This window comes from Protopterus annectens, chromosome 1.part0 (genome assembly GCF_019279795.1).
Source record: "Protopterus annectens isolate FY-2018-M chromosome 1.part0, PAN1.0, whole genome shotgun sequence".
Taxonomy (NCBI): domain Eukaryota; kingdom Metazoa; phylum Chordata; order Ceratodontiformes; family Protopteridae; genus Protopterus; species Protopterus annectens.
In genome coordinates this window covers 408934199-408957106 of record NC_056725.1, presented here as the reverse complement: position 1 = coordinate 408957106, position 22908 = coordinate 408934199, and the positions used below count along the sequence as shown (strand labels likewise).

The following is a 22908-nucleotide window of genomic DNA, read 5'->3' as shown; positions in this document are numbered from 1 at the left end:
TCCTTCCATGTTGGCCTGTACCTCTGAGAAATATATAGCGAAAAAGAGAGGTCCCAGGACTGAGCCTTGTGGGATGCCACTTGTAACTGGTTTGGAGTCTGACATGGCTCCAGCAATTCTAACCATGTGGGTTCTGTCCTTGAGCCAGTTTGCAACCCATCTAGTGACATAGGGGTTTATATTTAAGCTGGTGAGCTTATCTATAATGCCCGAGTGGGGTATTGTATCAAAGGCTTTTGCGAGGTCCAGGTAGGCTATGTGGACCACCTTCCCCTCGTCAATGGCCTTGGTGACTGTTTCAAAGAAATCAACCAGGTTTAAGAGGCAGGATCTGCCCTTTCCAAAGCCGAACTGGGTAGGATCCAGTGTCTGTAGGTCCCCAATATCTTTATTTATGAGGTCCATGATGATCCTTTCCATAGCTTTGAAGACCAAGCTAGTCAGGCTTATGGGGCGATAGTTTCTAGGATCCATTGAGGCACCACCTTTGTGGAGAGGGACCACTGTTGCTGTACACCACTCTTTGGGTACATGTCCTGTAGTAAGGCTGAGACTGAATAGTAGTTTTATGTTTGGGTTTAGTTCTTCTTGGAGTTCATGTAAGACGCAGCCCGGGAAACTGTCTGGTCCCATTGATGCTGTGTTTTTTGCTTTGGAGATGGCGGCTCTTACCTGAGCATCTGAGATGTCAGGGGGACAGCACTTTGCTGGGATAGATATTTGCCCTTTTGGTAGGGAAGGGGGGGGAGAAGTTTGCGCTGAACCTGTCAGCTAGGATGTTGGCAATGTCTGTGGGTTTGGTGTATTTTTTGTCATCTTGGATTAATTCTGAGCATATCTGGGAATTCCCAGGTTCCTAACATAACTAAAGAAAGCCTTGTGATTATCCTTAGTGTCCTGTGCAATTTTTCTCTCGAAGCTGACCTTAGACGATTTTATGAGTGCCCATAGTTTTTTGCTATTACTGATCAGAGATGCCTTCCCTTTTTGGGATTTTGCTCTATCATGTAGTAGCGTCCTCCTTCTATTGTATAGTTTGTTTATGGCTGGGGTCCATCAGACAGGGCGCCTGCCTTTGGAGGATTGGGTCTTGGTTTTGTTTGGGATTGCATGATCCATGCATTCCTGAAGGTGTTCATAGAATGCATTTATAAAGGATTCTGCAGTCTGGGCCGTATTTGCACAGGCCCGGGGGCTTTGAAGGATTCCACCTCAGTTTTGAGGAGTGTGAAATTTGCTTTAGAGAAGTTTTTCACTGTGGTTTTCTGGGCAGGGGCTGGGGTCGGGATGTGAATATCTAGTGAGATTAGTTTATGGTCTGATCTTACCAGTGAGGGATACACTTCTGGTCTGGAGCATAGAGTCCCCACGTTGGTGATGATCAGGTCCTCCAGTATGTTTTCCCCTCTTGTGGGAGTGGTAACAAGTTGTTCCATAGCATTTGAGTTTATAAATTCTAGGAACCTTTGGGCTAGGGTGTTGGAGCTAGAGTAATGCTCCCAGTCTATATTTGGGTAGTTGAAGTCATTCAATATAATGGTGTTTGGAGAGACCTTCATATTTTCCAGTGTTCTCAGGAAGGCCGAGTAGGGTTCCTGGGTTTGGGAGGGTGGTCTGTAGCAGGCTATAAACTGGAAGGCAGTTTTACCCACTGTTAGTTGCACATGGATAGTCTCTGATGCTTCGTGCTGTACCACCAACCTGGAGGTGTGGGTATCTTTGACGAATATTGATACTCCCCCTCCTTTTGTGGTTCAGTCCAAGTTTTGGGGTCAAAAAACATGGTATGAGGTATAACCTGGTAGTGCTGGGGTGCTCTTGGGAGCCTTGAACCAGGTTTCTGTTACTGCACAGATATCAATGTTCTCCATGCTAAGGAGAGTTTTGAGTGCATGCATCTTGAGGTTTAGACTTCTGGCATTGAGTAGCATTACTCTTAGTTTCTTATCCATTGTGATACCTATGGAGGTGGGTTTGTCTTTTGAGCCTTGCCTAAAAAAGGCACTATGGGGTTGGCAAGAGCCTTTGCCAATATCTGAAAGCCCAGGGGTGACAGGTGCAAGCCGTCCCTAGTGAAGCATTGTGGCTTGTCGAGCATGTCATCCCAGGCTGACAGGCATTGGATCCCCTGTGAATGACACCAATACTTAAGCCAATTGTTGAAATTGATCATCTTGTCTTCATATTGTGGCATCATTCTTGGTGAGGGTAAGATGCTACTCAAGGTCAGGGTCATACCAGCCTGGGCTACATGCTCAGAGAGCTCCTCTATGTCTCTTTTCATGTAGTCCATGGAGGTACGTCTCAGGTCATTCACACCAGCATGGACAATGACTGAGTCATATTTTTACTTGCCTTGGAGTGACCTGAGTGCTTGTGTTATGTGGTGGATCCTAGCGCCCGACAGACAGCTCACCATGACCTTCTCCTTGTTCAGCCTGGTGAGTGGGACGTCAGTGTGCCTGATGATAGAGTCACCTATTACAAGTGTATCAGGTGTGTTGTTTAGCCTTAAGGGCTGTGACTGCTCGGCACACTGGCTTTGTGAGCTATGTGTTGCACGTGTTTTGTTTTGGGGTAGCAGTTGCTTGGGTGTCTGCTTTGGAGGTCTCTGTGGCTTAGGCAGATTTTTATTTAGAGCCTTCGAGTATGTTTTTGTGTGTTTATGTGTTTGGTTTGCTGCCGTGGTAGGTCTATGTGAGACTTGAATTGTAGTGAGTGTGGTTTCCTTCTCCTCCTGACTGGTTACGCCAGTACTGAGTTGCGAGAGCTTAGCCTCCATTTTGGCTATATGGTTGCATCTCTCACATGTGTTGGAATTTGTAGGGAGGAGGAGAGGGTTGTCTGTGTACATAAGGGAGTTGTAACATTGCCTCAAGATTCCCAGATTCACCAGCTGGACCGGAGAGGAGATTGACAACTGACCTTTGGACATGCTAGAATAGTATTGGGAATTCCTTTATAATTGAAAAAATGGCCAGTGGGGAACAAGGTACTCAAGGGGAGTTTGTGAGGGTGTAGTGCTTTTAATTTTTTAGTGCTGACTTATATAATTGCTTTAGTGAGCAAGTGCCAGGCTTTAGAGTAGGAATAGGGTGTTTATTATGAGAACTAGATCAGTTCTAAGGGAAAAAGTAAAGAGCAGACTTTGTGGAGCTGAGAATGGTTTAAACCCAATTAAGCAGTGTTGCCCGATGCTGTGCTATGCGCAAAATTGCACAATGCCGCACTAAAGTGAGTTTTATACAGGGGGGACTTGAAAGAGCTAGAAATTGGCCCAAAACGGCCAATAGACTACCAGATTCGTGTGCTGGGAAAACTCCTCCAGGGATAGATAGGCTGCTCTAAGCTCCCCACTGCCACTGGTGAACAAAGAAGCCTCCCTTTATCCAAGAAAGGAAATGGGCAACACAGGAACTTTCCAAAAGTCCAGAATAAAGCAAACCCTGTATTTGGACTACTCTAGGTCAGGAAAGACGAGTAACAAGGATTTTTTTTTTCTTTCTTGCAACAAACAGCAGGAAAATGCAATAAATATGAAACACAGGCTAGCGCACTTGAGTGTGTAGCCTCAACAGGTAAATGCAACAAACAGGGCAAACTTTAAAAGTACAGGTGCAAAAAACAACTTTAAACAGTTTAAAACAGTTCAAGAGGCAGAAATACTTGCAGTTTAGCTAGATCGGACAGTCGCCCAGGTAGTAGCAGCAAAAAAACACACTTTTATCAGGTTAGCAGTCACTCTTTTAGCCTCTCTGCTGCTAGCACCACTCTGTAGGACCACAAGGAGCTTAGCTGAGTAGTAACAAGCGCAAAACCCGCGCCAAAGTGGGTTTTATACAGGGGGACTTGAAAGAGCTAGAAATTGGCCCAAAACGGCCAATGGACTACCAGATTCTTGTGCTGGGAACACTCCTCCAGGGATAGATAGGCTGCTCTAAGCTCCCCACTGCCACTGGTGAACAAAGAAGCCCCCCTTTATCCAAGAAAGGAAATGGGCAACACAGGAACTTTCCAAAAGTCCAGAATACAGCAACGCCTGTATTTGGACTACTCTAGGTCAGGAAAGACGGGAAACAAGGATATTTTTTTTTGTTTTTGTTTTTTTTTGCAACAAACATCAGGAAAATGCAATAAATATGTAACACAGGCTAGCGCACATGAGTGTGTAGTCTCAAAAGGTAAATGCAACAAACAGGACAAACTTTAAAAGTGCAGGTGCAAAAAGAACTTTAAACAGTTTAAAACAGTTCAAGAAGCAGAAATACTTGCAGTTTAGCTAGATTGGACAGTCACCCAGGTAGTAGCAGGAAAAAAACACTTTTATCAGGTTAGCAGTCGCTCTTTTAGCCTCTCTGCTGCTAGAACCACTTTGCAGGACCATAAGGAGCTTGGCTAAGTAGTACCAAGCGCAAAAACCGCGCCAAAGTGGGTTTTATACAGGAGGACTTGAAAGAGCTAGAAATTGGCCCAAAACAGCCAATAGACTACCAGATTCTTGTGCTGGGAACACTCCTCCAGGGATAGTTAGGCTGCTCTAAGCTCCCCACTGCCACTGGTGAACAAAGAATCCTCCCTTTATCCAAGAAAGGAAATGGGCAACACAGGAACTTTCCAAAAGTCCAGAATACACCAAAGCCTGTATTTGGACTACTCTAGGTCAGGAAAGACGGGAAACAAGGATATTTTTTTTTCTTTTTTGCAACAAACAGTAGGAAAATGCAATAAATATGTAACACAGGCTAGCACACTTGAGTGTGTAGCCTCAACAGGTACATGCAACAAACAGGACAAACTTTAAAAGTGCAGGTGCAAAAACAACTTTAAACAGTTTAAAACAGTTCAAGAAGCAGAAATACTTGCAGTTTAGCTACATCAGACAGTCGCCCAGGCAGTAGCAGCAAAAAAAACCACTTTTATCAGGTTAGCAGTCGCTCTTTTAGCCTCTCTGCTGCTAGCACCACTCTGCAGGACCACGAGGAGCTTGGCTGAGTAGTAACAGGCGAAAAAAAACTGCACCAAAGTGGGTTTTATGCAGGGGGACTTGAAAGAGCTAGAAATTGGCCCAAAACGGCAAATAGACTACCAGATTCTTGTGCTTGGAACACTCCTCCAGGGATAGAGAGGCTGCTCTAAGCTCCACACTGCCACTGGTGAACAAAGAAGCCTCCCTTTATCCAAGAAAGGAAATGGGCAACACAGGAACTTTACAAAAGTCCAGAATACAGCAAAGCCTGTATTTGGACTACTCTAGGTCAGGAAAGACAGGAAACAAGGATAATTCTTTTTTTTTATCTTTTTTACAACAAACCGCAGGAAAATGCAATAAATATGTAACACAGGCTAGCGCACTTGAGTGTGTGGCCTCAACAGGTAAATGCAACAAACAGGACAAGCTTTGCAGGTGCAAAAACAACTTTAAACAGTTTAAAACAGTTCAAGAAGCAGAAATACTTGCAGTTTAGCTAGATCGGACAGTCACCCAGGTAGTAGCAGCAAAAAAACACACTTTTATCAGGTTAGCAGTCGCTCTTTTGGCCTCTCTGCTGCTAGCACCACTTTACAGGACCACTAGGAGCTTGGCTGAGTAGTAACAAGTGCAAAATCCGCGCCAAAGTGGGTTTTATACAGGGGGACTTGAAAGAGCTAAAAACTGGCCCAAAACAGCCAATAGACTACCAGATTCTTGTGCTGGGAACACTCCTCCAGGGATAGATAGGCTGCTCTAAGCTCCCCACTGCCACTGGTGAACAAAGAAGCCCCCCTTTATCCAAGAAAGGAAATGGGCAACACAGGAACTTTCCAAAAGTCCAGAATACAGCAACGCCTGTATTTGGACTACTCTAGGTCAGGAAAGGTGGGAAACAAGGATAATTTTTTTTGTTTTTCTTTCTTTTTTTGCAACAAACAGCAGAAAAATGCAATAAATATAGGCTAGCGACTTGTACTTGAGTGTGTAGCCTCAACAGGTAAATGCAACAAACAGGACAAACTTTAAATTTCAAGCGCAAAAGCACGCTAAAGCTGGCTTTAAAGCAGGGGGTTAAAAGAGATAGGGAATGGCCCAAAATGGCAAATAAGCTACAGGTCACTGGGCTGGAACCACTCCTCAAGGGACAGATAGGCTGCTCAGAGCTCCCCACTCTCACTGGTGAACAAAGAAGCTTCCCCCTATCCAAATAAGGATATGGGCAACACAGGAACTATGACACAGCCCAGAGATCAGTAATACCTGAAGACTGGACTATTCTAGTTCAGTAAAGGTGGGAAAAAAGGATTTTTTTTTTACAGAGTAGCAGAAATTAGGTACAGAAACACAGTAAATGCTTTAATTCAGCTAGCACGCTTGAGTGTGTAGCCTACCAGTTAAACTAAGCAAAAACAAACTTTAAAAGTGCAAAAAAACCTCAGAAATACAGGCAGGAATGCAATAAAACAACTTTGCAGAGCTTATTTAGTTAAAGAAACAGAGAAGTCTATATATACAGAAAAGCAGCTAAAACACACAAACACTTCAGATGCAGTGCAACCTAGAGCACTTGAGTTGCAGCAATATTAAGGCAATTACAGTTATAATAAATGCTCTGAAATATACTCTCTATATATATATTTTTCTTTTTTCCCTTTTTTGATAGGGACAAAGGAGAAACAGAAGGCCTTATCAAATGTTCTCTCTGTATTAGGTAGAATGAGCTAATGACACTAGACTGGGAGGAGTGTCACAGATCAGATTTACAGTAGGGGCGGGCAACTGCAAAGCCACCAAGTATAAGAGCAAGACACCAACTGGAAGGGAGGGAGAGGACAGAAAGTAAGCACTACAGAAAACAAATGAAAGTTTTTAAACAGATAAAGATTTGTAAAGATACAGAATGCTTTTAACTGCAGACAAATCAGTTACTTGTGCAGATTTGTTAATAGCAATAAAATACACTCGAAGACTAAAAAGCAGACAATAAAAGTGCTATATATTAATTGTTAGAAACAATAATCTGTATAAATAATAAAAAAAAGCAGGATACTTATATATCTCAGCTAACTGTTGCGGTCAACAACTCTCATCCACTCTGCTCAGTGTGTATAGACAGAAACCCTATCAAAGTTAGGGCTTAAATACCAGAAGAACAACTGTTGTTTTTTACAAGAACACAAAAGAACCAGCCTCCACTCAGCAGACAATTAACACAATCTAGCCAAGTTAAAGAAAGGCTTCACCTAAAAACAATAGCCTACAGACAGTAAGCACTACAGAAAACAAATGAAAGTTTTTAAATAGCTAAAGATTTGTAAAGATACAGAATGCTTTTAAATGCAGACAAATCAGTTACTTGTAATAGCAATAAAATATACACGAAGACTAAAAAGCAGACAATAAAAGTGCTATATATTAATTGTTAGAAATAATAATCTGTATAAATAATCGAAAAAAAAGCAGGATACTTACATATCTCAGCTAATTGTTGCAGTCAACAACTCTCATCCATTCTGCTCAGTGTGTATAGACAGAAACCCTATCAAAGTTAGGGCTTAAATACCAGAAGAACAACTTTTTTTTTTTTACAAGAACACAAAAGAACCAGCCCCCACTCAGCAGACAATTAATACAATCTAGCCAAGTTAAAGAAAGGCTTCACCTAAAAACAATAGCCTACAGACAGTAAGCGCCACAGAAAACAAATGAAAGTTTTTAAACAGATAAAGATTTGTAAAGATACAGAATGCTTTTAACTGCAGACAAATCAGTTACTTGTGCAGATTTGTTAATAGCAATAAAATACACTCAAAGACTAAAAAGCAGACAATAAAAGTGATATATATTAATTGTTAGAAACAATAATCTGTATAAATAATCGAAAAAAAAGCAGGATACATATATATCTCAGCTAACTGTTGCAGGCAACAACTCTCATCCACTCTGCTCAGTGTGTATAGACCATTAATACCTAGAGTAAAATCTGCCCTTAAAAACAACTGCCATTTCAATTACAAAAATTGTAAACAAGAATTAAATGACCCTACAAATCTCTTCCTATCTCTTACTTTCCCCTTCCTGTTTTCTGTCTCTCACTTCTTACACTCCAGTATCCCACATTTTTTCTTTTAAATGCCTTTGCACTCATTGTGCATGAATTGTTATTCACTCTTCCTACACATTGTAAGTCATGTTACTGTTATTAATGACCTCTGTAACCATAGCTAAATTACCATTGCAATCATTGCCCTTCTAAAGGCTTTGTAATTATATGTTATGAAATCAATTGAAAGAAAACAGTGTACTAGTTTATTTGAAACTCATGTTTTTTGGGAAAGTCGTAGCATATTTAATTAACATATCATCGATAGAAATGTGTAGTAGGACAGAATAAGGTAATCTATAGTTCTGTATTCAGTATGTGCTTCCTTAGGTTAAAGATGTTTTTACTTTTTGTGTTCTTAAGAGACACACATTAATAACATTAATAACTTGCAATATTAACTGATATTTGTCTTGTTAACTTTCATTTAATAAATACTTGACTGTTCATTTGCCGCCATATTGTCTACTGAAAGGAATTGCTTAAATTACTTTGGTGATTTTAGTGTGTGTGTGTGTGTGTGTGTGTGTGTGTGTGTGTGTGTGTGTGTGTGTGTGTGTGTGCGTGTGTGCGTGTGTGCGTGTGTGTGTGTGTGTGTGTGTGTGTGTGTGTGTGTGTGTGTGTATGTGTGCATGAGCATGTTTGTGTGCCTGTCTGTCTGTGTGGATTAGTGTATGTGTGTGTGCATGTGCGCATGTAGGTGTAGGTGTGTGTGTGCTTGTCTAGCCAGAATTCATGAACTTTTTTTTTCTTTTACAAGGCACAGTAACGCACACACACATTCTTTATGCTTTATTTCATATTGGCAGGAAATGGTTTTGCAACTAGCTTATAAAGTTACAATGTGCAAAAAGGGGCATGTGACTTCTGCATTATTGTGCCTTGCAAAATACTGTGGTATAATGGAAAGCTGAGAAGTATTTCACTATGCTATTCAAATCTTTTCCTAATTTTTAAATGACAAGAGTCACATGATGCGGAGTCAAACTGCCTGCCACAGCATAGCAATATGATCTCAGGAGAACAACTGTTCTCTACTAGAAGAATGGAAATACCTTCATTTATTCTATTACTTTGCTGTGCAAAGGGATGATCTACAAATCCTGCATGTGTTTTCTTAACATGTGACCTCAGTTTTGCTTCTCTTCACCATCCTTATATGCATTTCTCCAGATTTCACTATTTGCTAGGTATACTCTATCTTGTCAAGCTGGCAGCATGCAAATAACATAAAATGAGCTAAGTTTAACAACTGCATCTGGAGTTTTGCATTTTTCTGGATGTATTTTGTCACTTCAGTGTAATTCAATTCAGTGGGAGTGCAGTGAGAGGATCTTATGTCATGCCATGCTGTTCAATGAGAGGGGGGACATTTAGTTAAATTCTTCATGCTGCAACAGGCATTACTAGACACAGCATACCTGTAGCGCTTAGTCCAGTCCCACATTGTGGTGGCACTGATGGTCCCAGTCAGGCCGCTGATATAATTTACATATATGGATGTAATTATTTGAATGAATTTTATTAACTATTTATTGTTCCTTCACAGGTTTGGAGTGGCTTTTACATATTATGGAATCAGTATGAGAATTACTGGATTTGGCCTGAATGTATACCTAACACAATTCGTTTATGGAGCTATTGAAATTCCAGCTAAAATAGGTACCTACCTTGTTTTAGATATCACTGGCCGAAGGAAGGGCCAGGCATGGACACTGATCATCACAGGAGCACTGATTGCTTTGACTGCTGTCATACCTGCAGGTAAGACAAAGAGAACCAAATATTTCATACTTCAATAAGTCCTAGCACCTGTAAAATACATAATATTAATGTTGTCAAGGGAAGTAAAGCTCATCTGGCAATTTCTGATATTCTGATATTAAAAAGACCAGTGTATCTTATGCTTAAAATGCAAATTAATGGTCATGCTGCTAAACACTAGGAGTCTAAACATGAAACTCCACTCATTGCAAGCATTCTTAATCCTGGAAGATGTTGATATTTGTGCAGTCACAGAAACCTGGTTCAAAGCTGTGGAGAGCACTCCAGCCTTACCTGGTTACTCATCCTATCATACATTCAGACCCCAAAATGTGGGCAGCAAAGCCAAAGGAGGTGGAGTTTCAATATATATTAAAGACACACACACCTCCAGGCTGGTCAAACAGTATAATGCACAGGAGACACTCCAGGTGCAGTTAACTGTTTATAAGGCCCCTATTCAAATTATAGCTAGCTACAGGCCCCCAAATTTGACTCAAAATGCCCACTCCACCTGTCTGGACCTCTTCAAATCTATCAAGATTCAACTCTTTTCCCTGATCCTGGGTGATTTTAATTACCCAACCATAGACTGGAAAAACTACTCATGCCAGAACACAAACGCCCAGAGATTCCACGATTTTATCAATGCAAATGCCTTGGAACAGCTAATCGATACCCCCACAAGAGGTGATAATATCTTGGACTTGGTATTAACCAAAATGAGTAACCAATGCAGCATCCCTACAGTATCATCTATAAGATGCGACCAAAAAGCTGTTACTTTCGAAATCACCATCTGCCCTGACCCCCCCCCCCCCAGCTTTCTAGAAAAAAAAACAGAGATCTTCCTTTCTCTGTCGCTTCCTATACACAGTACCTGTCAGACAGCATTGATGTAATGCGTAAGCATGAGAACAAAAGTCCTATATGCATGTGCAATACATAAAAAAAAAAAGCAGTAGGATATCCAAGGAAAGTCGAAGAACACCATGGAGCTATCAAGCAATGACATTATTTAAGAAAAGTAAGTAACTTTTTCTTCAATAATGTCATTGTATAATAGCAACAACTGACTCTGTGGTGTGGTATATTGAAGATTTACCCACAGATGTCTTTGTTTAATCACTTGGGCATTGTCCTAGTGATTAAACCACACCAACCATGGATAAAACTTCAATATACCACACCCATGTCGTTGGATATTGCTATATTACAGCATGCCATGTGTGTGGTTCTACAAGAATGACGATTACTCAGACATCATAAGCAAATAAGTCAGCTAATCAATGGCTGCCAGTTAGACCTGTCCATGTGTAAGGCAGTATGTTTGGGAATGAATGCAAAAATCCTGTAATAATTTACTTTATGTTTAACAAACTAAACCCATTCCTTATTGTTTTAAGAAAAGATGCCTTTCATTTTAAGTGCAGATAAACTGCTTTTAAAGTTTAGCTGCCAGATGCACTCTTACAGCAAACAGTCTTAAAAGATTGCACTGATAAAGTGTTTCTCAAGTAATCTTGCCCACATTGTTGTCAATTGCAAGAAAACTGACAAGAGATAAAAGTAAGCAATTAAGAAATACTGTTAGTCACAAAATATTTTTTAAAGCAATTAGACTGTGTGCCATTCCATTTTATTAATTTATTTTATTTTATTTTTTATGACACATACCTCTACTGATTTCCATTCTTTCTTCTTCCTATTTGCACCCATTTGTTACCTTCTTCTCAGATCAGCAAAAGCTTTCCATATCCCTTATAACAAGCAGAATGTTTACCTTTAGAGAGAGACAGTCCTTGAGGCACTCACCTAGTGAGATCCCACACAACGTAAGGACAAGAGTCAGGGAGGAGAGGCGTTATTCCGAAGCCGGGGCAGACAGTATTTATGTACTAAAGGGTCAGGGCTATGACATCACATGCATCACTGCATTTAGCAGCAGTGCTAGTTCCCCTGCTGCTGGCAGTGTGACTCATGATCCTGGTAATATTTTTTAGTCATGATCCCATGTAGAACCCTACTTCCTCTCCCTGAACGCGGGAAGCTGACTACTGCCATATACCCATTCCACGTATCCATCTCCTCCAGTTCTGGAGCCACTGATTGCATTTCAGTAACCTACTTCATCCCTGTATGGCATGGAGCCAGACAGTTATTTATTTATTTATTTTTTAATGAAAACATTTTTTTTCCTTGTTCCTTTGAAGCAGTTATGCAGACTACACGAGAGAAGCTCCTGTCAAAAAAATACTTTGCTGATAAATAGGATCAAATACAATTCAAAATTTATAGTAAAAGAAAGCGTCCAACATTAGTAAATAGATCTATAAAACTAAAAATGGAAATTACAGTTAAGAGAAACTGTTTTATAGATGGTAGCAGTATATACAGACCAAGTAAAATGTTGACACAGAATCCCAATCTTTCACTCATTGAGTAAGACTCGCATAGTTATTGTACAGATCAGCAGCAGATCACCTGGGTATTCAAATTCAGAATCAATGCCACAGTACTTAATTTTACTATTGGCAATTAACTTAAAACTTTCTTTTTTCTATTTTACTGGCACACAATTTAAGAAATATGTGAAACATTATCAGAAAAGAATGGAAAGTGCTTACACAGCATTGCAAGAAAAATTAACACAGTACCTCCAAGCATGATTGTAGGCTTTACAAAAAGTTATAGGGGCTGGCAAAATAGTTAGCCTTTACTTGAGAAACACAAGGTGCAAGCTTTGATTCTAACCTCAAGATATTTGCTAGTTTTGTAATAGTCTGTTAGTCTGTACACAAATTGCCTTGCATTAACCTCTACTTGTTGCAAATAATTACACCTTACGACTCAGTCATTGTCCACGCTGGTGTCAACAACCTGAGACGTACCTCCTTGGACTACATGAAAAGAGACATTGAGGAGCTCTCTGATTATGTAGCCCAGGCAGGTATGACCCTGACCTTGAGCAGTATCCTACCTTCACCAAGAATGATGCCACAATACAGTGATAAGATGATCAGCTTTAATAATTGGCTTAAATTCTGGTGTCATTCAAAGGGGATCCAATGTCTGTCTGCCTGGGATGACATGCTGGACAAGCCACGCTGCTTCGCAAGGGACGGCTTGCACCTGTCACCCCTAGGCTTCCGGATATTGGCAAAGGCTCTTGCCACCCCCATAGTGCCTTATTTAGGCAAGGCTCAAATTCTAAACCTACCACCCTAGAACACAAAAAAGGAAAAAAACTAAGGGTAATGCTGCTCAATGCCAGAAGTCTCAATCTCAAGATGCACGCACTCGAGGCCCTTCTCAGTATGGAGAACATCGATGTCTGTGCTGTGACAGAAACCTGGTTCAAGGCTCCTGAGAGCACCTCAGCACTATCAGGTTTCACCTCATATCATGCGTTCCGGCCCCAAAATACGGACACCAAGAAAGGAGGGGGGTGTCCATATTCATAAAGGACACCCACACCTCAAGGTTGGTGGCAACGCACGATGCATCGGAGACCATCCAGGTGCAATTAACCATAGGCAAGACTGCTCTGCAATTTGTAGCATGTTACAGGCCACCCTCTCAAACTCAGGAACCTCACATGGCCTTCCTGAAAACATTGGAGGGGATAAATGTATTGCCAAACACCATCATACTAGGTGACTTCAACTACCCTAATATAGACTGGGAACACTACTCAAGCCCAAACACTCTAGCCCAAAGGTTCCTGGAGTTCATAAACTCAAATGCCATGGAACAACTAGTCACCATCCCCACAAGAGGAGAAAACATACTTGATCTCATCATCACGAACATGGGATCACAATGTTCAACACCGGAAGTATACCCCTCACTGGTGAGATCAGATCATAAACTAATCTCGCTGGAGGTCCTCATCCCGCCCCCACCTGAAATAAAAAGACCACAGTGAAAAACTTCTCAAAAGCCGACTTCACACTTCTAAAAACTAGTGTGGTCTCCTTTAAGGCCCCTGAGCCAGTGGTAAACATTACTCAAACCGCTGAATCACTTACAAATGCCTTCTACCAGCACCTACAGGACTGCATGGATCAGGCAATCCCAAACAAAACTAAGACTCTTTGTACCAAAGGCAAGCGTCCAGTCTGGTGGACCCCAGCCATAAACAAGATCTACAACAAAAGGAGGAAGCTACTACAAGATAGAGCAAAATCCTTGAAAGGTAAGACACCTTTGATCATTATAAGTAAAAACTAAGAGCTCTCATAAAATCATCCAAGGCAAATTTTGAGAGAAAAATCGCCAAGGACTCAAAAGACAATCATAAGGCCTTCTTTAGCTATGTTAGAAACCTAGGAGGAAACTCCCAGATATGCTCAGAATTAGTTCAAAATGATGTGAAGATTACTGAACCTACACACATTGCCAACATACTGGCTGACAGGTTCAGTGCAAACTTCTCCCCTCCCCCAAAAGGAGAGATATCTATACCAGAGGATTGTAGCCCCAAACATCTCCAACGCCCAGGTGAGAACTGCTCTCCAAGGCAAAAACACAGCATCCATGGGACCGGATGGTGTCCCCGGCTGTGTGCTCCATTTAACTCAATGAGGAATTAAACCCGCAGTTAGGACAGCTGTTTAATCTTAGCCTCACCTCAGGATACGCACTCCAAGGAGTGGCGACGCGACTGTGGTCCCACTTCACAAGGGCGGTGCCTCCACGGACCCTGGAAATTACCGTCCCATTAGCTTGACAAGCCTTATCTGCAAAGCCATGAAGAGGATCATAATGGAACTCATAAATAAAGACATAGGGAACTTGCAGACTTTGGATCCAACCCAGTTTGGCTTTGTCAAAGGCAGATCATGCCTTTTAAACTTGGTTGACTTTTTCGAGACAGTCACCAAGGCCATTGATGAGGGAAAGGCAGTCCATACAGCCTACCTCGACCTGGCAAAGGCCTTCGACACAATACCCCACTCAGGTATCATCGAAAAACTCATCAGCTTGAATGTAAACCCATACATCACAAGATGGGTTGCAAACTGGCTAAGTGACAGAACCCACAGGGTCAGAGTTGCTGGAGCCATGTCAGACTCAAAGCCTGTCACAAGTGGTGTCCCACAGGGCTCAGTCCTGGGTCCACTCTTGTTCGGCATCTACTTTTCTGAAGTACAAGCAAACACAGGAGAGTTATGGCTGACAAAGTTTGCAGATGACTGCAAACTGGGCGCCATAGTCGAAAACACATCTGACACAGATATCCTTCAGAAGGGCCTCACAGAAATGGATAACTGGTGCCAGAGCCATGGCCTAAAGTTAAACGCCAAGAAATGCATAGTCATACCCTTCGGGAAAAACAAGGTTACCCCTAGCTACCATATAGGTGGCAATCCACTGAGCACAGAAGAAGTCATCAGGGATCTGGGGACCCAGGTTGACAGTAGCCTTCGCTTGACACTCATGTTGCTAAAGTAGTTAGGAAAACCTTCTACATTGCCCACCTGATCATGAAGGGATTCACATCTAGATCAAGGGAGGTCATCGCCCCTGTACTCACCACTCATTAGACCTATGATTGAGTACAATGCCCCATTCGAATGTATCTGACCCGACACCTGCAGCAGCTGGAAAGGCCCCAAAAGTTCCTCACCAAAAGGATAAAGGGTCTCAAAATATGTCTTATGCTGCCCGACTGAAAGAACTCCAGCTCTATTCAGTCTCATACCGCTTGCTCAGAGGTGACCTGTGCCTGACATATAAGGCCATGTCAAACCCAGATTTGATGAATATGCTTCACCTCAAAAATCTAGATCCCTCAGAACCACAAGGGCGGAGACTTAAACCTTGACACAGTTATTAATAGAACGTGCTGGAGGGACAGATTCATCACCCAGAGACTCCCTATGCTGTGGAACAAAATCCCGGTACATGTGAGGCAGAGCACCTCGCTGGCCTTGTTCAAGAGGAATCTTGACCAATGGATGGGAGATCGCAGATATACCCCAGGGATTACTTCAGTGTCACTGCTTGACAGAGGCACAGCAAAATAATAGGCATAGTTTTATTCAAACTAAAGGGGTGGCGAAAGCCACATAACTATGGGCTAGGCTTATAAATGCCCTTGGGCAGATAGCCTAGTATGAACCTATGAACCTATGAACCTATAAAGTGATTACACTTAGAATGACCAAGCATGCACCAAATAAAATATGGGCTCAAATGTTTGGCAAATAAATGCAGCTTTGTAGATTTTATAGAAATATATTTATCTAAGTCTGTTGACCATGACATTCTCATTGCACATGATCCATTTTCATTGGAAATCATGCAAGAAATATTCCAAGTATCCAGTACATTAATATATTATCTAAACAGAGATAATGAATTAAATCCATAAATAAACAGCGCCCCCTTGAAATGAAAAAAATGTTTGATTGCTTTTATTTCTCTAATAATGTATATAGGTAGAAACAAGCAAGTTAGCAATAAGTTACACTGTGGAAAAGAAAAACAAGGGGGAATTCAGTAACACCTACACAAATTTTTCCCGTGAAAACAGGCGCAAACAGTTTTAAATTCACTAGGCCCTGAGTAACAGTGTGCAAGCACACACAAATAGGGAAACTTTTGTGCAATGCAAATTTTGGCTTAAGTAGCTGAATTGTATGCAATTTACCCAGGTAGAGGGATCCAACAAGCCATAATGCATCTGTGTAGACTCTGTGTCCGTGTTCATAGTCTATGCAAAAAATTTCCACATACAGGAGTCTTCACTGAAAGAAGGAGATGTAAAAGTCTACAAATATGGACAATTCCCCTGAAAAGGTAAGATCATATGCTTAAATGTGCAAAACATACATTGTGGATGTCTGAAAAGAGTAGAGATTATGTGAAACTAATATTTATATTAATTTCCACATGTTTGAGCTATGCGCTTCATTGTACAAACATGCTTAACATATAAAATAAAAAAAATTGTAAAATAACACTTATAATGTACTTTAGACAGATGTACTGTAGGACCTTGCATCAAGTCTGTGCAATCGTGCATTTGAGCTGTTACCCAGTTTACATGGCTATGAATTGTGTAGTTTCCAGACTTTCAGCATGAATATTATCCAAATGAGGGGTAAATGTCATAGATGTGATGAACTGCTAAAGGGAGCGACCATGTACACATATCCAGTTCATGTAGGCTCTTACATTTATAGTTTATATAGTTATATAATATATATAATAAATAATATATATATATATATATATATATATATATATATATATAAATATATATATATATATATATATATATATATATATATATATATATATATATATATATATATATATATAGTTTATATTCCCACTGGATGTGGATGACATCGGGGGGTAGTCATGTCACTTTTAGAATTTTTTTTCTCAGTGTGCATGATTGCATAGCACATCAATTGCTGCAAACAGTTTGGCCATAGCTTAGTGACCAGAACACCTATGTCCCATTCATGACGTAGCAAGGTATTTACGGAAAATGGAAAATTAATGATATATAGTTTTGTATAAGCTATGTTGTGTGATGCTGTGCACAAAGCTGCATTGCACACTAAAATAGGACCTTTAATTCATGTCAATTATATCCTAAGCAGGTGAATTGCATCAGAATTAGCCAATCCCACATGGTGGACCTACAGCAGAACTGTTTAAAATAAGCATACATCCTACATTCTGATTTTTCCTCAATACACTGAACCATTGGAGTAGAAACTTGAAAATTTTAACTGAGATAATGCTAGGGGCTTCTGCAGCTATTCTACATCTGTTATGTGCTAGATGCTGAAGTCACTGCTGCTGCTGGTGCTGCTGACAATAGACCTAGGCTGAGAAGGAGAAGAGTGTTCAGGCACAGAATAACCCTCCAGGAGCAGCATTAACTGGAGATTGTAAAGTGCTACAGAGTGGACAGGGCCATATTACAAGAACTCGGTGTAGTCTGCCGCTCTAAACCTCAGAGCCAGAGTTAACATAGGGGAACCCATCCCTGTGGAAACTAAGGTATGTGCAGCTCTTAGGTTACTAGCTACTGGCACTTTTAAAAGACAAACTGGGGACATGATGGGGGTGTCACAGGCATCTGCATCCAAGATACTCCACAATTGCTGGATGCTATACTTCCACATGCCAGTGAGTGCATATCTTTTCCCCTTTCCCTGAGGTGAGGGCCAGCAATATGCAGTACTTCTACCATGTAGTACACTAAAGTATTGGGTGCCAGGTCTATAACTGAATGCTCGAACTTTCAAAAGTTTGAGTGCCATATGGTCGACACCATATGATCGAACTTTTGAAAGTTCAAAGATTTTAATGGAGATCTCCATACAGAGCGGAATGGGAAGATTTCCCCTTTCTGCACTGTAGTGCGATGTCAGAGTTGATATAGGTAAAAAGAGGGGGGTGTGGAAGGCACAGCCCCCCATGTGAGGGGTGCAGGGGGGGTTGCCCCCTGCTTAAAATGTTCAGGTATGTTATTTGTGTAGTTTTTTTTTTGGATGCTCGAACTTTTAAAAGTTCGATCATATGGTGTCGACCATATGACACTTGAACTTTTAAAAGTTTGATCATCCAATATAGATCCCTGGGTGCCATAGAGTGCACTCCTGTGCACATCAAGGTACCACATTGTGAGAAGGGTAGGATATACATTAACCACAAGGGATACCACTCCATCATCTGTCAGGTTGTGTGCAATGCCCAGTGGATCATCATGAATGTGTGTGCTGGCTACCCTGCCAGTTAACACAACTCCCATATCTGGCACACATCACAGGTGTACCAGATGTTTGCTGGGGGGACACCCCAGAGGGCCATTTACTCAGGGGTGCTGTCTACGCCCTGGAACCATGGATGATGTCACCATAAGAAATGCACACACACCCTGGAAGAACACCATAATGAGGAACACATACAATCCAGGAACATCACAGAGCATGTGTTTGGGCTTCTGAAGTCACCATTCCAGTGCTTCAATATATCTGGTGGAGCCCTGCTGTATACTCCACACACATGTGCATAGAGCTGTGCTACACAATATGATCTTGTGGAAACACATGCAGCAGGATCTGCACTGGGAAGGGATACACAGCCCCCCAACAGTGCCTAGGTTACCACAGCCAGAGTCACGGGAGGACTTAGAGGAAGAATCCACTGCTGATGTCCCTGTAGGCAGATATAGGTGTGCTCTGTATGCCCTGGCTTTGGCTAAGAGACAACACATAGCACATTCACTGACAACCTAGGGACCCTTGGACTAACACCTTATTCCTACTCACATATATACTGTAGATCAATATGTGTGTATATACCTTTAAGAAGCTATCCAAGGGCTTGCAGAAGTGTATAAATACAGAGTACATGCAAGCTAGACTGACATTTTGTAGTAAGCTGTAGAGATGTAAGCACATATGTATGTAAGGTCTATTTGTTAGCCATTTACTTTGTATTTTATGATGCTGCTATCCATCCTGATGTATTTCTATGTATTAAAGCATCTAAATGAAATACCCTGCCTACTTGTCATCTATAGAAGTGAGCGGGATGTCTAAAAGACATGGTGTTAAAGGCGGCATGGCTAAAATGACTTAGGGCACTTGCTTGAGACTGGTGAAATATACAAGAGTGAATCATCCCTATAATGTGCATACTTCGCAAAACAAGTCAGAAGTGAATGTCAGGTACTAAAATTTGCTCAGCACTATTTCTTATTCACAAAATATAAAACAAGGCATACAGAATGCTCTAAACAATATTTGCATAAACCGATATGTACGATATTGATAAAAAAATATTTGAATTACTAAGAAAAATGTTTGAAATAAAGTCTAAATTGCATAAAATGAATAAAATAAAAGGAAGTTACCACATTTTTGCAAAACATGGATTTGTTCATATTAAGCAAAGATATCTGAGTTATCAGAAGTGTATAAAGTGTTTACATGTTTGTGCAGTATTACAGTAAAGTTATTTCACAGAATACAGCCATTACAGAGTTTATTTTACAAAGTACAGCATTTTGATGGGTTTATTGTACATTTGAATGTTATTAAAAGGTCATGGATCAGTTTGTTCATACATAATTACAAGGGCCATATTTTCAGTATACTTGTACATACTTTGTGGGCATGGCAGACGGATTTCAAAAACCAGTGCACTTGTGTTTGACAGTAATATTGCTGAGAATTAGCAAGTGTTTGAGCAAGAGTACAACATTTTCATATAGGCTGCATTTTCTGATAAAGATGACTGCACAAAGGCATTTATTCTACTGAAATTAGCTGGGTCACAAGCCATAGAAAGGGAATGTTCATTGTGTATGCACCTGCTATCTATACAGGAGAGGGGGAAACCATTATATTGTTGTACAGGCTAAGTCAAAGGAGGACTCCAAGTGTTTAAAACATAAATTTAGAGACACGTGTAATCCCCAGACAAACGGTAGAATGGAAAGGCATGTATTTTACACTAGGGATCAAAAGCCTGGTGAAAGCTAAAATGTGCAGATTTGGTGATTTAAGGGATGAAATGATAAAGGACAGACTTGTGTGTGGTATCAAAGATTATGTGAGAAAGATTTTGCTTCGTGACAGTGATTTAACTTTGAATAAGGCCATTGAGATTTGTCAGATATATGAGGTCACAGAAAAGCACAGATGTACTTACTAATGAGAATAGCTCTAAAAGGCACAGTGACAAAGTTCATGTTGATAGTATGGAGCACATTATTAAAAGAAACAGGCCCAAACACAAGGCAGCAATTGTAGCCCCTGCAGCACTCACTGGTAAACCCAAGAACTTTCTAGCAAATTCCAAAGCTCACACAGTCTCAGTGAAGAACAGGAGGGAGTCAGCAAACTCAAAGCATGGGGCCCAACCCAGTTTCATTGCCAACTGTCATAATTGTGGTGGAAGTCATGAATCTAAAAGGGAGAAATGTTTAGCTTTTGGTCAGCAATGCCACAAATGCAATAAATGGAATAATTTCAAAAGGTTTTGTAAATCAAAATGCCCATATTCTTTTATTAAAAGGAGGGAACATTTTAGTAAGTGAGTTGATCAATTAGATAGCTGCAATCCTACTTTTTATGTTGATCGTGTGTCTGTGCTTCATGAAACAGTCAATGCAGTAGATTTAAGGGCAAATAATGAAGTTTTTTGTATTGTTCGGATAAATGGCAAACCTATAGAGCTCAGAGTTGCCACAGGTTTTAAGTGCAATGTTATGTAAGCAGAAACATTTGCTAGAGTGTGTCATGGTGAAAGGTTTGATTTGGCAATGTACGCAAAGCTTGTTGCTTATGGAGGTGAAGAAATTCAGATTGAAGGCTCAGTAGTGTGTGTGTGTGTGTGTGTGTGTGTGTGTGTGTGTGTGTGTGTGTGTGTGTGTGTGTGTGTGTGTGTGTATGTATGTATATATATATATATATATATATATATATATATATATATATATAGGTCCCCTTCAGAAAATGCTCAATTACCCGACTTTCAAAATACCAAGATGAAAAGGCCGATGACTGCACAACACCGATGTTCCAGAACACCAATTTTCCACTCCAGGTAAGTAACCACTTGGCCATCCGGTTGAACTTTGCCCATTACCCTCACAGTAGTGCAGTCTCAGAGTTGGTATATTTAGTTAGGATGGGTGGGGGACAGTCCCTCACATGGGAGGTGTGGCAGGTGAAGCCCCCCACATGGGTGTGTTTGCTTTCCTTCAGTTTTACTTCAGTTTTACTTTTTTTGTTAGGATGGCCAAGTGGTTACTTACCTGGAGTAGCCAAAAGTAAGGGTTCAACATTAGATAATGCACTTACAAAATGTGGAAGTGCATATAATAACATCTGTTGCATTTGGAGGACTATTGGGACATCTGAGGTTTAGATTTCTGACAGTCTTCTCTCCCATCATGTGAAAATGATGCCACATTTGACAGCAAGCCACAATTTAGAATGGAATACACAAACATATGAGTCAAGCATGTGTACTTGCTGCAAATATTTGGGCAGTGGAAAGTCATACCACATCTCCCTAAGACAGCATATGAAAACCTTGAAAATGTATGGCACAGTATATGAATATGTGCATATATTGTAAAGCCATATGCTTGTATCTATGCCAGCAACAACACCCACATTCACTACAGCACCCTGTGGCTGCTGCCTTTCAGCACACATACATCAACAACTGAACAAGTTGTGTATTGCATAATGTTGTGGGCTCACTCATTGACAGGAAAAACTGCTTTTGGCCACAGGCTTACCCATCTAAATGCAAACAGACACATATGCTCAAAACTGGTACTGTTATCACATAGCAAGGCTAAAAAAACAGTTATCTGACTGGTAGGCTAATAGTTGCAGATGACAGTAAGAAGCAATGTGACTCCACAGGCCTCCCAAGCTGTTCTATGTCCTCTACGATTCATTCATCTGCAGTCATTTACAAAGCAGACTTAAGCCATGGTGCATGCATTAATTACTGTGATCTGTAGTATGTAAGACTATATAGATAGAGGTTCTAATCTCACTCCAGCCAACTTGGTGTGTGTGTGTGTGTGTGTGTGTGTGTGTGTGTGTGTGTGTGTGTGTGTGTGTGTGTGTGTGTGTGTGTGTGTGTGTGTGTGTGTGTGTGTATATCTCACCAAAGAGCAAGTGAGCATCCCACACTGACATGCTTTTGCACTGTTTTGGGCCTAGCAAGTGATGAAAGCCTTCAAACTCCACAATGCCTGCTGATGTCATCTACCATAAGATTACCTAAAGCCATGTTAATGGCAGACATGAATCGTGGCACTTGTGTTAAGTATTGTGATCTGTCGTGTGTAAGACTAGATAAGTAGGGGTTCTAATTTCACTCCAGCCCACTTGGTGTGTATGTGCATCTCCCTAGAGAACAAGTGTGAATCCCACACTGACTTACCAACCAGCAGTGTTTTGCACTGTTTTTGGCCTAGCAGGTGATGCAGACAACCAAACTCTTGTCCTTCACAAGGCCTGGTGATATGATCTTCCCTAAGATTACATAAATCCATATTAATGTC

At 40.9% G+C, this 22908-nt stretch overlaps 1 protein-coding gene across 2 annotated transcripts in view; it reads left to right on the top strand.

Annotated features, from left to right (window-relative positions):
- Nucleotides 1-22908, top strand: part of LOC122792629 (solute carrier family 22 member 7-like) — a 590546-nt gene that overhangs the window by 407780 nt on the left and 159858 nt on the right. For both annotated transcript variants that reach the window (XM_044060280.1, XM_044060279.1), the window contains exon 7: nt 9625-9839. In XM_044060280.1, the coding sequence (XP_043916215.1) occupies nt 9625-9839 (215 nt within the window). The remainder of the gene's footprint in view (nt 1-9624; nt 9840-22908) is intronic.